Genomic DNA, 16,071 nt, shown 5'->3' with positions numbered 1-16,071 from the left:
AGCCAGTGCAAGATAGATGGATGAAATCTTCGTGAACCTGAATCCAGCATGTGGGCATAGCCACAGCTGAACTGTCTTTACCTCCCGGACTGCAGCTTCACCATGTCTTTGAACAAATCCAATATTAAATCTGACATGAAAGTCAGAAAAGAGCAAAATTAATTCTAGAAATAGAATTTCAAAGCATACTGCCAAATATGAGAGGATGGGGAAACACTCAATCTTCCAAAGTATTTCAGAAGGGCTGTAGGCACCTTACTAGATTGTCATCAATATATACCGTAGATGAAGCAATGGAGAATCAACCATCTATATTATGTTGAAGGCACCACAGGGATAAGAATAGTAACAACAAGTGGGAGAAAAGTTGGGGTGGTGCCCAAAGGAAAGAAAGATTGAAAAGGGTTTCGAAGAGAGGCTGGCAATCAAGGAGGAATGGATTTGGAGGCTGTGGAATAGTTTAAGCAAGAACCAAACAGGAAGACTTTGGTCTTATGGAAACTGAATATGGTTTTAAGTCAATTGCATCCACCAATTTATCCTGTTAAATTAAAACCCTCCATCTACCAGTTAGACCTGTACAAAACAGATGTCATGTGGACTTACTGTAGCACAAGCACTAGTCATATCCCAGACAGAATTTCATTTCAATTCAGTTTATTGCTTTGATTTTAAATTGTTTCGACATGTTAAGACTCATCCCTGTATTTATGCCAGGTTAAGTATGCCAGGTTAAGTAAGCACACCAATTAAACTGGAACCCTGCTCTCTGGGGATATTACCTATTTTCAAGATACTTAATTCTAGATCTCCTTTTCCCAATTCCACATGCCAGACAAATCAGACAAATAAAAGTTGAGTTCAAAGCCCAATGATTAGGTGTACTGAACCTTAAAACAAGTTTTAATTCCCTTCAACTTTTGTTTATTGATGTACTGAACATGAAAAAGTACAAATGATCCAAACACAATATAAGGAAAGAAACATGTACAGCCTCTTAAATACTCAAAAGAACATACATTCTATTCAACCAATGTAAATTTAGTCATACTTTACAACTTCAAATAAATACAGACTTACATTTTATTAAGTGCTATGATAAACATCGTAAAGTGAAGACCAATTCACATGCTTTCCCACTAATTTTGCTGCATTTAACTAGGCTACAAATAGGCTATAGGCTAGAACATTCACGTTAACTATTGGCCTTAACATCTAACTGAAAGTAGTCTGTTTTTAAAGCTGCACACGGGTTATTTTGCAACCCTTTCTGTGCAAGGCCTGAAGATTAGTTCTAGATGACAGCAGAGTGGGTTAGCATGAAAACATGGGTGCACACTTTCACGTGCTTCACAGTATATGTACTTCAACTAGGCTGAGAATTTATAACTACAGTATTCAAAAGCAATAGCAAAGATAAATGTACAACTGTTATGCATAGCACATTGCTTGTTCTAAGGGGAAGAGCACATGAGCATTTCAGTTTACACAAAGCAGGACATTAACTACAGTTATCAGTGCACCTGGTCGAGGACTGCAATTCCACAACCAATTTGTTCTTAGAAGAATAAGTTAAGCTAGATGCTTCTCTGAAAATAGAGTTTTTCAAATTTATTCCTGTTATGATAAAGAACTGCTATATCTCCCCATAGTGATTTAAGCATTAATTGCAAATTTACTTCAACGTTTCAACAGGATATCTTCCTTTTTAGTATGAAAATGTAAGCATATTTGTTCAAACTGTGGCTTTACCCATTGTACCACAAATGCATATATAACAAAAGCAGTGTCACTATAGTTTTAAAGAGCTGCAACAAGACTATCTACAGACCAACAACAAACAAATCTGATGCACTGCAATTCTGGTCATTAGGACAACAAAACAAGTAAACTTCAAGTAATGTTAATGCAGTCTACAAGAAACAAAAAACATACAAAGCATTCAGGTTCTTTTAACAGCACTTGGCATGTAGTCAAAAACAAAAAGCAGAAAGGTCCATAACACAAGGACTTATTTACATTACACAATGCTCAGGTGCAGTCTATTATATTTTTGCATTTTCTAAATTTATTCCGACTGCTTTGAAATCTGTATTGCAAAGCAAATCCAATCATTTTTCCACCGAATTCCAGCACAGACAATACAGCAGGAGAGTGTACATCACTAAACACCTTGAGCTTTAACAGAAGGGAATACTTTCTGGAAGAACATATTTCCCCCAATTTTCAATAATTGATATATTTGCATGCACTGTCTCAATGTTAAGCCTCTTTTTAATTCTTGAAATCACAATTAAACGTGAGCCATTTTGCCACAAATAACCAGGATGATCCACTGATTATACAAATGAAACCCACAGTGCCCATTGGTTCTACATCTTGGTAATACAAAGGTCTTCAAGGTAATCTCTACATCACAAGTCTTTCCAATAAATGCCAGCCACTGGAAATTTCCTGGTTTTAATTTTTCAAAAGCTCACTAGATGTCGTATGAAGAGATTCTCAAAGTAACCAAGTCAAAATATTTGTTCCAGGTCCTGTAAAAAGTTTCTCCAAATTTCTTTTATAAAAATAGATGCTTTTTTTTTTAAACCCACTTCAGCAAAGAGGCTCTCTCTCTTTGGCAAGGTACTGTGTTACGAAAAGAAAGTTTTTCCAAGAACCTTACAATAAGGTATAATTGCAGCCCACCCTTTCCCAATCCAAAATCTTATCAAAATAAAACTTTACTTAACATGTAAATAAAGAAAACAAACGTAAACCAACATTTCTTTGAAACTGATCACTTAAATGCAATGAATTTAAAGGCAAATCAAATACTTGACCAAAATATATTTTTTTCTAAAAAAAAAGAAATAAAGCCTCACAAATTCACTTTATGTACTCTGTTTCAAGGCAGTTGTGTAAAAATCTAGGAGTCTTTCTTCCTTCAGCTGAAACAGTTTCTTTTTAAAAGGTCCACCTCCTTCAAAAGGAGGTACTAGAATGTTTTGTGACAGGTAAAAAAACCCTGCACCTCTTGTCTATTTTCAAAACATAAAAGCTATGAAAGAAGATTTAATGCAAAGTTACCAGCAATATAAAACCCTCTCATATTCTTAGGATGCTAAATAGTCATACTTCTGTCTTAACACTGACTTACAAAGTCTTTGCACTAGTATATAAAGTTTTGCTTTAACATGTCTTTTTGAATAGCTATATAACAGTTATGTTACATATTAGGCTTTGTGCGTTTTGTTGGTTTTGAAGGAGACCTGCAGTACTCTGTCCCCTAGACGGTATCCATTTAAACTGGCTATTGCCATGGCTGCTTCATCATAGTTGGTCATAGTCACAAATCCAAAGCCTTTACATTTATTGGTGTTAAAGTCACGGATGACTTTCACATTGGTCACTGCACCAAATGGTCCAAACATTTGCCAAAGAATACTCTCATCTGCATCAGGTGCTAAATTGTAAACAAAGATACACCAGCCTGTTCCAGCATGCCCAGGGATATTGATGCCTGCCAAACTGGTCATTCCATCAATAGTCATTGGCGAAAACCTGCCAAAAATTAAGAAGCTACAATGGATCCTGATACATGACTGTAAAGTTGACATTAAAAAGAAAATTTTAATATAACCACTTTACACTGGGACAAACAAGAGCTCCACATTTTTACCAAAAACATTGAATTATTTTGTGTGTACATCTTCAGACCCAGCTACGCAGACAAACAGTCAGAGAGACTCATTTACTGCCATTAGGGCAGACAGTTACACAAAGTCCAGCTTTATAAAATTTAAGGTACATAAGGATGTTAAACACAAAATGCTCATCAAGCAAACATATTTCTCAATGTTTTAGAAAACGCTTCAGTACTTAAAACTTAGCCGAGCAACTGGAGTCCAATTAAATATTTAAATAGAGGGGGGAATTTTGGGGTCAGAAAAAGAGTAAAATTTAGGTTGAACTCAGGTGCTGGAAAATCTGCACAGAATATGAAAAACGTCTGTTCAGTTAAATACAATCATCACTGATTTCACCCAATGGAATTGAGAAAAGGTGAGTCATAGATCTAAGTTGATGTCTGTTTTCAATCCAAGAATGGAATTAGTGTTTCAAAAAAGTATTCTGCTTTTAGCTTTGAGTAATTTAACATGTTCAACCAAAATTGATTCATCCCCTCAAGACATAAGGACTGCAATTTCTAAATATAGAAGTAAATCAAGGGGAAAAAAATAGCCTCAATTAAAAAAGCATTGCTGGAAAATAGAGACAATTACCTCTTGACGCCATAAGCCATATTTAGAAGATTGTCCAACCTGCAAGAAACACATTTTGCAATTCAGTTGTGCATAAAACAAAGCCACTCCTCCCCCCCATTCCAATGAATGCAAATGCAATTATTTTGAAAAAGGAAGATGGCATCTCAGCTTCAAATGTTTACAAATAAATCTGGTATTCAAAGTATTTTAGTACAATGTATTATCGAATAGATATTAAAAACTGAGGATCCCACAAGTTCCTGCCTTCACAAACATCTCAGCACCCATCTTCAAATAAGGCTCATCATTGTGCTCAAAGAAATGGAGGTGGGAACAGAGGGGTGCAGGGAAAAAGGAAGAGGGAAAGAAAAGGAGAAACCGTGATACATTAAGAAATTAGCTCCCCTGTATGCTCAGTGATCTCTTATTCAGTTATATAAAAAGCCTCCCAAGTTAGTTCTTTGATCAGGTTTAGCTTGCAGAGAACGAGCGACAAGGCATGTAAATCAAGTTATAGCTCCAAGCTGAAGTTTTGTACATAGGAAGCTTAATTTCTTTTTGAAAGAATAAGAGCTACATTTATTGTAGATTAGGCCATATATATTTGTTCCGCCTCCATACACAAATAGGATTTACCACTAGTGCAAAGACTTTTAGCTAAACATCAAGACTTGCACATGCCAGCTTGCAATACTAATGCCGGTGATAGTCTGTTCAAATAGTTAAGATTTGAGACGGTATCACATTCAGTTTACTAATGGTGAGATTTAATGTGTCAAGCTGACACAAGGGTCTACCCCCAACATATGCAGTTCCTAATCAGATCAAAGGAAAGTTTAAAAACCTAGATTAGCTTGGAGTGCGCTAATCTGGATCAGCAAATGGGAGTTAGCTGGTGAAAAGGCTTTAAGGTTTCACGTATTTATCTTGGATTTGGACAGTGTTTAACTAAATTACTGATTACAGATAATTCAATATTGCTGCCAGTGGATACAAATTAGAAATCCCTGATCTATTGCATGTATAGATTAAGACAAGAAAAATATGCATTCAAGCAAAGCACCGGTCGATAAATTGCTGATGTTGCAGTGCAAGATTGAATCTCAATACCATATGATCTAGATAACCATGCCACATCTGAAGACTGTTGAAGCACCATGTGGTCCTCCAAATGTTGGATCCCATCTGTCTGAGATGAGAGACTTTTAGAGCCAAATTTGCTGATCAGTAGAGGGAATGATAATTTTTTTTGGAAAAAAAACATTTCCAGTAAAGGTAGAATCTGCAATTCCTGCAAAACTAATGACTACTACTAAATTATGATAACTTGTTTGGGCAAAATACTTTTACATCAAATGGTCCATACTGAACCCATACTTTATTAAAAGCTTCTGCTGATTGTGCAGGTTTAAGCAGTGATTTTGCATGAACTTGCATCAGGCAACTATACATACAGATCTGCCTTCTGCTCCATGATTTGCATGCAATGTTGTAGAGAGATCCCTTTTCTCCCTAGATTAGCATATTGAAACCGAAGGAATTTGCAGTCCAGTGGGAGAAAACTTCATCTTAACTGGTAGAAACCAACATTAGAATTTCTCCATTCGGGAATGAAACCCAGCTACACATGCTCAACTAAGCTGCTTTCTGAAAGATCTTAAATATTTCTAAGGAACTCCATTATTTGAATAGTTGCTTGTATATGAGCCCTAAATGCATTTTTCCAAATTATAGTAAGTCTCAGTATGCACCATATCCAAAGAATCATTTGCTCAAAATTTATTTTACTTCGCAATTTCATCTCTAGAAAAGGACAGACTTCACAACAAGTGGCAATCTAACTATTTTATGCACCATTTAATGGAAAACTTATTCTTCACTGGATTTTCCAGTTAAGATCAATGATCAGTCACATTTAGGATGGTAAAAACACTGGCAACAGGAGACTTTGAGAACCACAGGTTGATCAAAGTTTTCAGCTTGCCCTAGGACACAGTAAGGCAACCCATGCCAAATTTAATTTGTAGCATTAGAGTACAATCTTCTTAGATGATACAAGTCATCAGGATAGCTTAGAGCAAAGCCTTCAATCCTCTCACTTAGAGCATCTCTTGCTGGCTTTGGAGGCTTGCAGGAAACCTAAAATTATAAATGCTTGCTGTGCGTGTAAACTTGAGGTTGAAAATATTTGGAAACTGCTAAGGTTGCTCTATTCATTATTCTTAGAGCCAGGGAAACCCATTTTAAATGTGGTTTTCCATTACATCAGCACAACGAGCTCAAAATTAGTTCTGATGGAAGGTCATCAGCCAAGCAGAAACATTAAATGTATCGCTCCCCCCACCAACTTGACTATTTCTGGCACTTTTTGTTTTATTTCAATTTTTCAGCATCCAGTCTTTGCTATCATTTCCAAAATCTACTGGTTCATGACAATAATATGCATCACAAATCCTAAATTGAAGATATAGTTATCAAGGGAGGCCATGGAAAAGAAATTAGAACTTGCAGTTATTAACTGAAGAATTACTCCACAAAGTTTCACTTTTTAAACAAGAAGCTTTTACTGTACAAGAGTTAAACAAAGCAAGCACTGCTAATTTAAAGCACATTAAAGCAATCCCAACAGGACACAAAGCCCAAAAATCTAAACAGGAGATTCCCTGTTATTTTTGTTTCCACTTACAAGTTCCTCTATACTTCACAGCATCGAGGGTTCCTTCGCTACTTCTTGGGGCCAAACCAAGGTATGCCACAGCTTTCAGCAATTCACTGACTCTCTTCGGTGTTATGGCTATTCTGAGCTATGAGGTTTCTTGGGGTCCTTCCAGTAGCATCTGGCTAAGCAACCCCTCAATTCTCCTTAAGCACTCATGACTGTGGACGCCCCAGCTCAAGCATGGGCTTCACAACTCTTGCTCAGTGACTCCAAACAAAATCAAAACACACTTGGGTTTTTGATAGCCTGTTGCTTCTCAAAGCTGCAACTTGAGAAAACACCCAGATAAATCCAAAATCCCCAAAAATTCCTCCCTGGAATCTATCCCCATGGCAACATGGCACACCTGGGATATCCAAGGTAGAGGTTCATTCATTACCTCCTATTCTCAAGCCTTGTTCTGGGAAGTCACGTGAATAATTTAAACCCCTTATGAAGGCAACTGTAGACATCTCATCACCACCCAGACTCTAAGGAGCCATCCACTGTTGAATTTTTCCCACTTCCAACTCTGAACTTATTAAATAAACACAGGCCACGCTTTGAATTGTGATTACTTTAGGTCTGTTTACCAGCCTCAGAAATCAGGTGCTTCCATTATCTTACATTTAAAACTTCAATCCCCAACTAAAAAAAATTATATTCCCACAACTTGGGTTTTGCAACAAGGTTAGAGTGCATAGATTCCTTAAAAAGGAAATTAGTTATACTAGCATATGTCTGATGTTTCAGCTTCTGAGATATAACACATCTGCAAAATTTCGGCATTACAATCTCAAAACCACAAATTAATTTAGCCAGAACAGGTAAAAAGTCTCAAAACATTTAAAGTTGCATTGTTCAGTAACTGGAAGACTAATGGCACAGAAGACAGCACTTCAGATTCCTGGGGCATTAGGACCGATTCAAGATGGACAGGTTTCTCAACAGATCTGGGACCAATGTCCTCAAAAGGATGATAATTAGTGTTGCAAGAGGATAATTTGCTAAGAGAATCTGCACCAGGATGAAGAGGAGGAGAAAAACAAGGTGGACTGGGAGAGACATATCTCGAAATAGGAAAAATCAATTGGGCCAATGCAAACTGGTCAAGATGGGTTTGGATGTGTGTTTAGGTAAATAAAGCTGGTGAGCTGCAGACACAAGTCATTGTATGGCATTATGATATAGTGGCAATCACAGACCTGGCTCAAAGATAAGAGGGTTAGAAACCTTATTCCTTAAATATCTTGTAGCAAGGAAAAGGGGGGTGGCAAAACTTTGATAGCATTGGCAAAGAATGGTATAGCCAAGGGATCAAAAACAAAACTATATGCTTAGAATTACTACAGAAGGTATTACACTACTGGAGAGAGGGAAACAACTTTGCAGGCAGATTGCAGAAAGATGCTATTATAGAATAGCGATCTTGGGTGGGGACTTCAATTATCCAAAAATACAACAGCAAACCAGTGCAAAGAGGGGAGATATTCTAAAATGTATATGAGAAACTTCATGATCAGTGTTTCCAGCCTGACATACCAGCTCTGGGGAATGAAGGGGGAGGCAGGGGGTCAGTGGAGCATACTTCAGTGGGGAAGCACTGGGAACAGTAATCATAACACCAGGTTTACAATAGTTATGGAAAAGGCAAGAACAAATCAGGAGTAAAAGCACAACTGGAGGACGGCTAATTTCAGTGAACTGAAAAGAACCCAGGTGGATTGGAATCATAAATCTATAAGCAAAACAGTAATTGAACAATAGAGGATGGTTCAGGTACAGAGTAACATTGCTATGAGGAGGAAAAGGAAGGGCATCTGAAGTGAGGGGTCCCTGGATGACTAGCGGTAGAAATTAAAATGAAATAGGGAAAAAGAGGATGGCTATGACAAATAAGGTTCATAATATATTAATGAACAAAGTTGAATACAGAAGCGTAGAGATCTAAAAAAAAAGGAATGAGGGCAAAACTATATGCAAATATATTAGCTGCTAGCAAGAAGGGATCCAAAATAATTTTATAGATGATGGGGTAGCCCAAAGAAATGGGAACAATAGGGACTAAAAAAATCTTGGAGAGGCAAAGAGGGCCTGGTTGAGGTACTAGAGGGGTATTACAGAAGAGGATGCTACCAAAGTGGCAGTAAAAGAAGGTACTGTACTGGTGGTGATCTTAGATTGGATAAAAATGAAGAGCTGTTTAAAAGATTGGCCATTCCTCAGTGATACAGAAAAAAAAACATCTGCATGTTATCAAAAGGGATTAACAGTAGATACTGTTGAGGCTGTAGCCACAATGGTGCAATCCTCCTGTAATATGTTGTTGTGTCTAGGCCTGAAGGATTGGAAATGTTATACCACCATTCAAATAAAGGAGGGGGATAAACCTGGCAATTACAGGCCAGTTAGCCTAACAGTGTTGGGGAACAGGCAATCGGGGACAAAAATCAATTTGTATTTGGAAGGACATGGTCTAATAGGATGAAAGTCAGCACAAATTTGTCAAAGGCAAACTATGTTCAACTAGATTTTAGCTCTTGGAAGAAATGGAGGGGGCTGATGAGTCGTGTGTTTGACATCTGTGAACTTTCAAAAAAGGCATTTGATAAAAGTATTGGTGAGCAAAATTAAAGTCCATGAGATTAAAAGGGATAACATGGTTATGAAATTGGCCCAAGGAGCAGAAGGCAGAGAGTAGCAGTGAAGAGCTGTTTTTCCAGACCAAGTTTATAGCAGTGTCCCCCAAGGTGTCAGTATTGGGACCTCTGCTCTTTAATATATTAAAAGACCTGGGCTACAGCACATATCAAATTGTGGAGGTAACATGAAATGCAAAAGTAGTAAACAAGTTGATTGGTAACAGACTGATGAAAATGGTCAGGACACATGGCAGGTGAAAATTAACAAGTGAGACATTTTGATAGGAAGAATAAGGAGAGGCAAAGTAATCTAAAATGGTATAATTTTTAAAAGAAGGTTCAGGAACAGTAACCTGGGTGTGTATGTACATAAATCTTTGAAAGATGGCAGAACTTGTGAAAGCTGCTAAAGCATTGGGATCCTTAACTTCATGGATAGAGGCGGTATACAGACGCAGGGAGTTATGCCAAACCCAGTTTTATATATAATGCTGGCTAGACCTCAGCTGAGTGTTATATTGAATTCTGGGCACCACACTTTAGAAAGGACATCTTAGCCTTAGCTGGAGTAGAAGATTTACTTGAATGACAACAAGTGAGGAACCTCCACTATGGTGAGACTAGAGAAGCTGAGATTGGTCTCCTTAAAAGCAGAGCAGGTTATGAGTTTTCAAAAGTGCTCAAAAGGTTTTGGTAAGAGTAAATAAACAATTTCTGCTGGCAAAAGGGTGAGTAGCCAGAGGACACAGATTTAAGGTAACTTGGCAGAAGCAACAAGGTAAAAATTGTTTTAGCAGGAAGTTGGGATCTGGGATGCACTGCCTGAAAAGGGTGGTGAAAGCAGATTAAATGGTAACTTTCAAAAAGGGAATTAGATGTACATTTGAAGGGGGAAAGAATTACAAGACTATAGGGTAATAGCAGGGAAGTGAGACTAATTGGATAGCACTGAAGAGCTAGCACAGGAACAATGGGCCAAATGGTCTCTTGTATCATAATTTCCCAAGGAAAATAGTTGTCCAATGCTAACTGATGAGCCTTTTACTTCTTCAATGGTTCCCCATAGGTAAACTGTACAACATGCCATATCCCTGAAAAGTTCAAATTCTATTTGGCTCACCACCACCTTCAGGCAAAAATGAGGATGGGCAATGTATGCTGCCTTGCCAGCAACACAAGTGCCATGAATGAATAAAAAAATTGAATCCATCATGACAGATCTGCTCCAATGGGTATGCTGCTTCCACTGGAGCACAGCTGAAGACTTAAGTGCAGTCTCTTCTGCACCAATTACTCCAAATGGGAGTGCAACTTTTAAACTGAACACGGTGACAGGAGGATAATCATTTTCAGAGGAAAGATGTCTGTACTTGCTTATGAAACCAGAGAGTTAACAAAGAGTGCCTGATAACAACATGGTGAAAACCTGCCTTCCTAGTGCTGAGTAAAGAACAGGTTCCAGTTAGAAAAACACTACACATTGAAAGTATTAGAGAACTCTTTCTTCAACAAATATCAGTGGTTTGAAAGATAGATTGTGTATCCCCATACACACAGCATGGGGGGAAAGGAGTGGAGGGAGAAAAGAGTGAGTGGGGGGGAGGAGGAGAAAAGAGTGGGGGGGGGGAGGAGGAGGAGAAAAGAGTGGGGGGAGGAGGGAGAGAAGAGTAGGGGCGGGGGGAGGGGGGGTGGAAACTATACCAATGCTCCAGCTGAGGTTAAACCAGTGTCTTATACAAGTTCATCATAACCTTCCTGCTCTTGAATTCTCTATGCACCTATTAATGAAGCTTAAAATACTGTATGCTTTAGTAAGAGCTCTACCCATCCTGCCATCTTTAATGACTTATGTACATATACACCCAGGTCTCTCTGCTCCTGCACACACTTTAGAATAGTATCCTTTATTTTATACTGTCTCTCTCAATGTTCTTCGTACCAAAATGATCACCTCACATTTCATCTGCTACCTATCTGTCCACTCCACCAATGTGTCAATGTCCTTTTGAAGTTCTCCTCAGTTTACAATTCTCACAATTTTTGTGTCATCCGCAAACTTTGAAATTGTCCCCGGCACACCAGCATCTCCATTACAAACCTTCCTCCAGCCCTAAAAAATACACATTAGCCATTTCTGTTTCCTATCTCAGCCAATTTTGTATCCAAGTTGTTACTGTCCCTTTTATTCCATGACCTATAACTTGCCTCAAATTTGTTGTGTAGCACTGTATCAAACTACTTTTGGAAGTCCATATACACCACATCAATGGCCTTTCCCTCATCAACCATCCCTTACCTCTTCAAAAATCTCCAGCTAGTTGGACACGATTTTCCTTCAACAAATCCATGCTGACTCTTCCAAATCAATCCACATTTTTCCGTGTGTCTATTAATTTTCTCCTGTATAACTGTTTCTAGAAGATTCCCCATTGAAGTTAAACTGACTGGTCTGTAATTGCAGGGCAGATATTTTTACAACCTTTGTTGAACAAGGGCATAATGTTTGCAATTCTCCAGTCCTCCAGCACCTCTCCTGAATCCAGGGAACATTGAAAGATAATTGCCAGTCCCCCTGCAATTTCCACTCTGTTCACTCAATATTCTTGGATGCATCTCATCCTGCCCCAGTGTCTGATCAACTGTAAGTGCCAACAGCTTATCCAATACCACCTCCTTGTCAATTTTAAACCCTTCTAGTGACTGAGTTGCCTCCTGTCACCATGGTCTGGAGAGCATCTGCCTCACAGGTAAAGACAGATGCAAAGTATTCAACACCTCAAGCCATGCTTCTTGCCTCTGTGTAAATCCCCTTTTTGGTCCCTAATAGGCCCTACTCCTCCTTTTACCACCCTTTTACTACTGATGTGCTTTGAGTACTTTGGGATTTCCTTTTACATTAGCTGCTATATAACTTCCATACTTCTATACTCCAAGTCTCTGCAGGATCCCATCTATTAGCAACCACTTGCTCAACCTGTCCTGCCACCTTTACGTGATTTGAGCACACATCACCAGGTCCCTTTACTCTTACATCCCCTTTAAGCTTATATTGTCTCGCCTCATTCTTCCCAAAGTTTCAGTTCACTGTATCAAATTTCATCTGTCAAAGGTCTGCTCATTTCATCAGCCTATGTCCACTTGAAATTTTAGCACTATCCTCCTCAGTTCACATTACACCCAAGTTTTGTGTCCTCCACAAATCTTGAAACTGTGTCCTGTATGCCCAAGTCTAGATCATTAACATGACCAAGAAAAGCTGTGGTCCTTGGTCCTAATTCCTCTTAGTGAATCCCACTATACACCATTCTCCACTATTGTTTCCTGTTAATCAGCTGATTTCATATCCATTTTGGTGCTGTCTCTTCTGTAGCATGTACTTTTACTTTGCTGACAAGTCTATATGTGCCACTTTATCAAACACCTTTTGCAAGTCCATGTACACCACATCACCCATATTACTCTCATCAGCCTAGTCTCCTCTATCCAATCCCTTGATTCCCTTTATGTCTAAAAAAATCAGTCTGTCTTGAATATACTCAAGAACTGAGCATCCACAACTCTCTGGGGTAGACAATTCCAAAAGATTCATAACCCTGAGTGAAGAAATTTTGGATCTCAAAATGGCCAACCCCTTATCCTGAGACTACGTCCCAAGTTTTAAACTCGCCAACTTGGGGAAGCAGCATCTCAACACCCACCCTGTTAAGCCCTCCAAAGAATTTTAGGTTTCAAAGATTATCAGTTCTCACTCTTCTAAACTCCAGAGAATATAGGCCCATTCTACTCACTCACCTCATAGGAGGACCTCAACCAAAGTATATCTTTCTTTAGTAATGTGTATGGTTTTGGTTAAATTACTCAGAAATGTGGTCTAACAAAGCCTTGTATAAAGTTGCAGCAAGACTTGTAGGCTTTATTGCAAGGGATTAGAGTCTAACATGATCTTTTAACTTCCTGTTGTATCTGCATGCCAGCTATCAACAATGGTGACATGGCATAATATTTGCCAGCAATTAAACTGTCATCTTTCAAATCTGTCATGGGAGGATCTTGTTTGCTTAATTATATATTTCCCACAATGAAATCTACAAATGGAGATCTACAATTTGGGAGGACATTGGCTGTCACATTAGTAAGCAGCAGGAAGTTCATTCCTTATGCTGATAAAGTGTTAGGTAGGTGTATAATTTGGATTAGTTTTATTTCACCTAATCTCCATTCGAGTTGCTAGTTAATACACAAAGCAGTTAGAAAAATGTGATAAGAAGAAAATCTGAAGGCTATCTACCACTATTTGTCCTATTCTGGCATCCAACAACAGAAGCAAGGGCAGTCTTCCGATTTAAATTGAACATTCACCAGGCAAAAAAAGAATTCAAGAGTATTCAATTCAACCCGCAAAGCAAATACATGCTAAGTTTAGAGGAGAAATGCTGAAATCAGGGGGTTTATCCTGAGGAAGCTGCAAAGGTGTATACTTTGTTTCTCTCCTCCTCACCCCAACACCAGCAAAGTCCTCTTGTACAAGAGGCCATGAGCATTTGACCTCCACCTCAGTTAGATACAGTGCATCTGAAGTTATTAATATTCCCAATAAATGTTGACTGGCATCTATGGGCCATTGCAACAAGATATATTAAGATCACTAACTTTTTATTCCCAGTTGAAGAACTTCAGGAAATCAAAGAGGATGAGGGTATACTATGTTAATGTCACTTTGTGTCGACATTGACATTGGTTGGTTCAGTGCTGATCAGAGTCAGAGAGCCAGTGCTTCAAGTTGATACTGAGACTCAATACATTCACTCTTAAGTTAAGAAAGATGCATTCATTCTGGAACTGCCTGTTCAGGCAGCTCAAGATGATTTTGAAGCTAGTTCGTCAAGCCTAATAATACATTTACATCAAGCTTCAACAGTTAGACTGAAAATCTAGAAATAAGTTCCCTTATAGGAAGGAATCTGCAGATTTGCTTTTTTAAAAAATATCTATATATTTATATAAAAGACAAGCAACTGGTATTAACCATAGCCATTAACCATAGTGATTATGGTCAGCCAATAGAACAAAGTATTAAAATGATTCACAAGAAAGTTGACTTAGTGACTTCCTAAGCATAACAGGACCAAAATCGATGGTATGAGTACCAAAGGGAGGAAATAAACACAAGTACACAAATACATATTTCAAGACTGCGATGGCTCAACTGTCATCTGCCAGTCTGCACCCAGACTTCAAGCCTCTGGTTTGCAATTCCAGACAGATTCCTCCAGAATCTAGTGGAGTCAAACTAGCCTTAAAATGCAAACATAGAACTACAAACTATTATAGCTGAACCACAAAGTATAGTACCAGCAGGAAGTGCATCATAATGAAAAATTTGAAACCTCTGATTTCTTGATATGTATTTGCATGGGAGTGCTGGGTCACAATCACTAATACTTTGTCCTTTTATAAAATTCAGCCATACACATCAGTGCACAAACTGATTTAAAAATAAACACATTGGTCCAAAGGTTTGACAAATACCAAAATTACTGATCACAATCTTCCACCAGTTGTCACATTTAGGCTCATTTTTCCCAAGCACACCACTTATTTTTCAAGTTCATTGTAGATAGTAAATACAAAAGCAAGGCTTTAAAGGCATCAGGTCAGAAGAGGAATACACAGAAAATCAGCCATGCAGAAGATAAATTCTTAACACTATTTAAGAAGTTCCTTATCTATTCAACATTCATATCCAAATGAATCAGGTTAAACCAAGAAACAAAGCTTTAACATGACAATTATTTTTAAAACAACATCTCACATAGTGACTAAAGGGTGAAGAAATGAAGCCAAGTCTGAAAATTCAGGCTCAGTTACATTATAATCAATTAATCTTGGATGAATGATGTATTTTTGTTGGGCAGAAGAATAAAAGGTCAAACCAGACTATTGGCCAGATGCAAGTATTGTGACCATAACTTGGGAATATCAACCTTTACTGCCAAGCACTAAATTTGATGGCCAAAAGGCAACAGAATTCAGGCTAAGGAGGGTGTTCTTAGATTTGATCCTCTGCTTACAAGTGTAACACTGTTAGCAGCAGTCAGGTGTAAAGGGTTAGACAGAGCCAGAAACAAGCACGAAGCCATTCATCAGCATCAGTATAATTAATAAGCAGCATCACAACTAAGTACAGTGACACTAGCTCATCCCCAGCAGGAGCATAAACTAAAGCCTGGACTGGCAACTAAGACCAACACTTTGCCATTAATTATTTAGTTTGAGCAACCAAACATCTCAGCCAATATAGTATTACTCAGCTGCAACAATAGGAACTAAAACCTATGATTACTGGTTGCCACTATGGATCTATTACTTCCAGATCTTGGAGCTGGCTTAAAGGACTAACTGAAATAGAATTAACCAGAGCAACCAAAGCAATGTATGCACCCACCAATCAACTTTGGAATGTCGTAATCAAAATACTGTA

At 38.2% G+C, this 16,071-nt stretch overlaps 1 protein-coding gene across 1 annotated transcript in view; it reads right to left on the bottom strand.

The window, feature by feature from the left end:
• Positions 1-884: 884 nt before the first annotated feature.
• elavl2 (ELAV like neuron-specific RNA binding protein 2) overlaps positions 885-16,071 on the bottom strand; it is a 95,913-nt gene continuing 80,726 nt past the window's right edge. The window contains exons 7-8 of the mRNA XM_078569430.1: positions 4,269-4,307; positions 885-3,546 (exon numbers count right to left, since the gene is read on the bottom strand). Of these exons, the coding sequence (XP_078425556.1) occupies positions 3,219-3,546; positions 4,269-4,307 (367 nt within the window). The 3' untranslated portion in view covers positions 885-3,218. The remainder of the gene's footprint in view (positions 3,547-4,268; positions 4,308-16,071) is intronic.

The sequence above is a fragment of the Cetorhinus maximus genome, chromosome 2, assembly GCF_964194155.1.
Source record: "Cetorhinus maximus chromosome 2, sCetMax3.hap1.1, whole genome shotgun sequence".
NCBI classification, from domain to species: domain Eukaryota; kingdom Metazoa; phylum Chordata; class Chondrichthyes; order Lamniformes; family Cetorhinidae; genus Cetorhinus; species Cetorhinus maximus.
The sequence above is the reverse complement of the archived record's forward strand: the minus strand, read 5'-3'. Positions and strand labels throughout refer to the sequence as shown.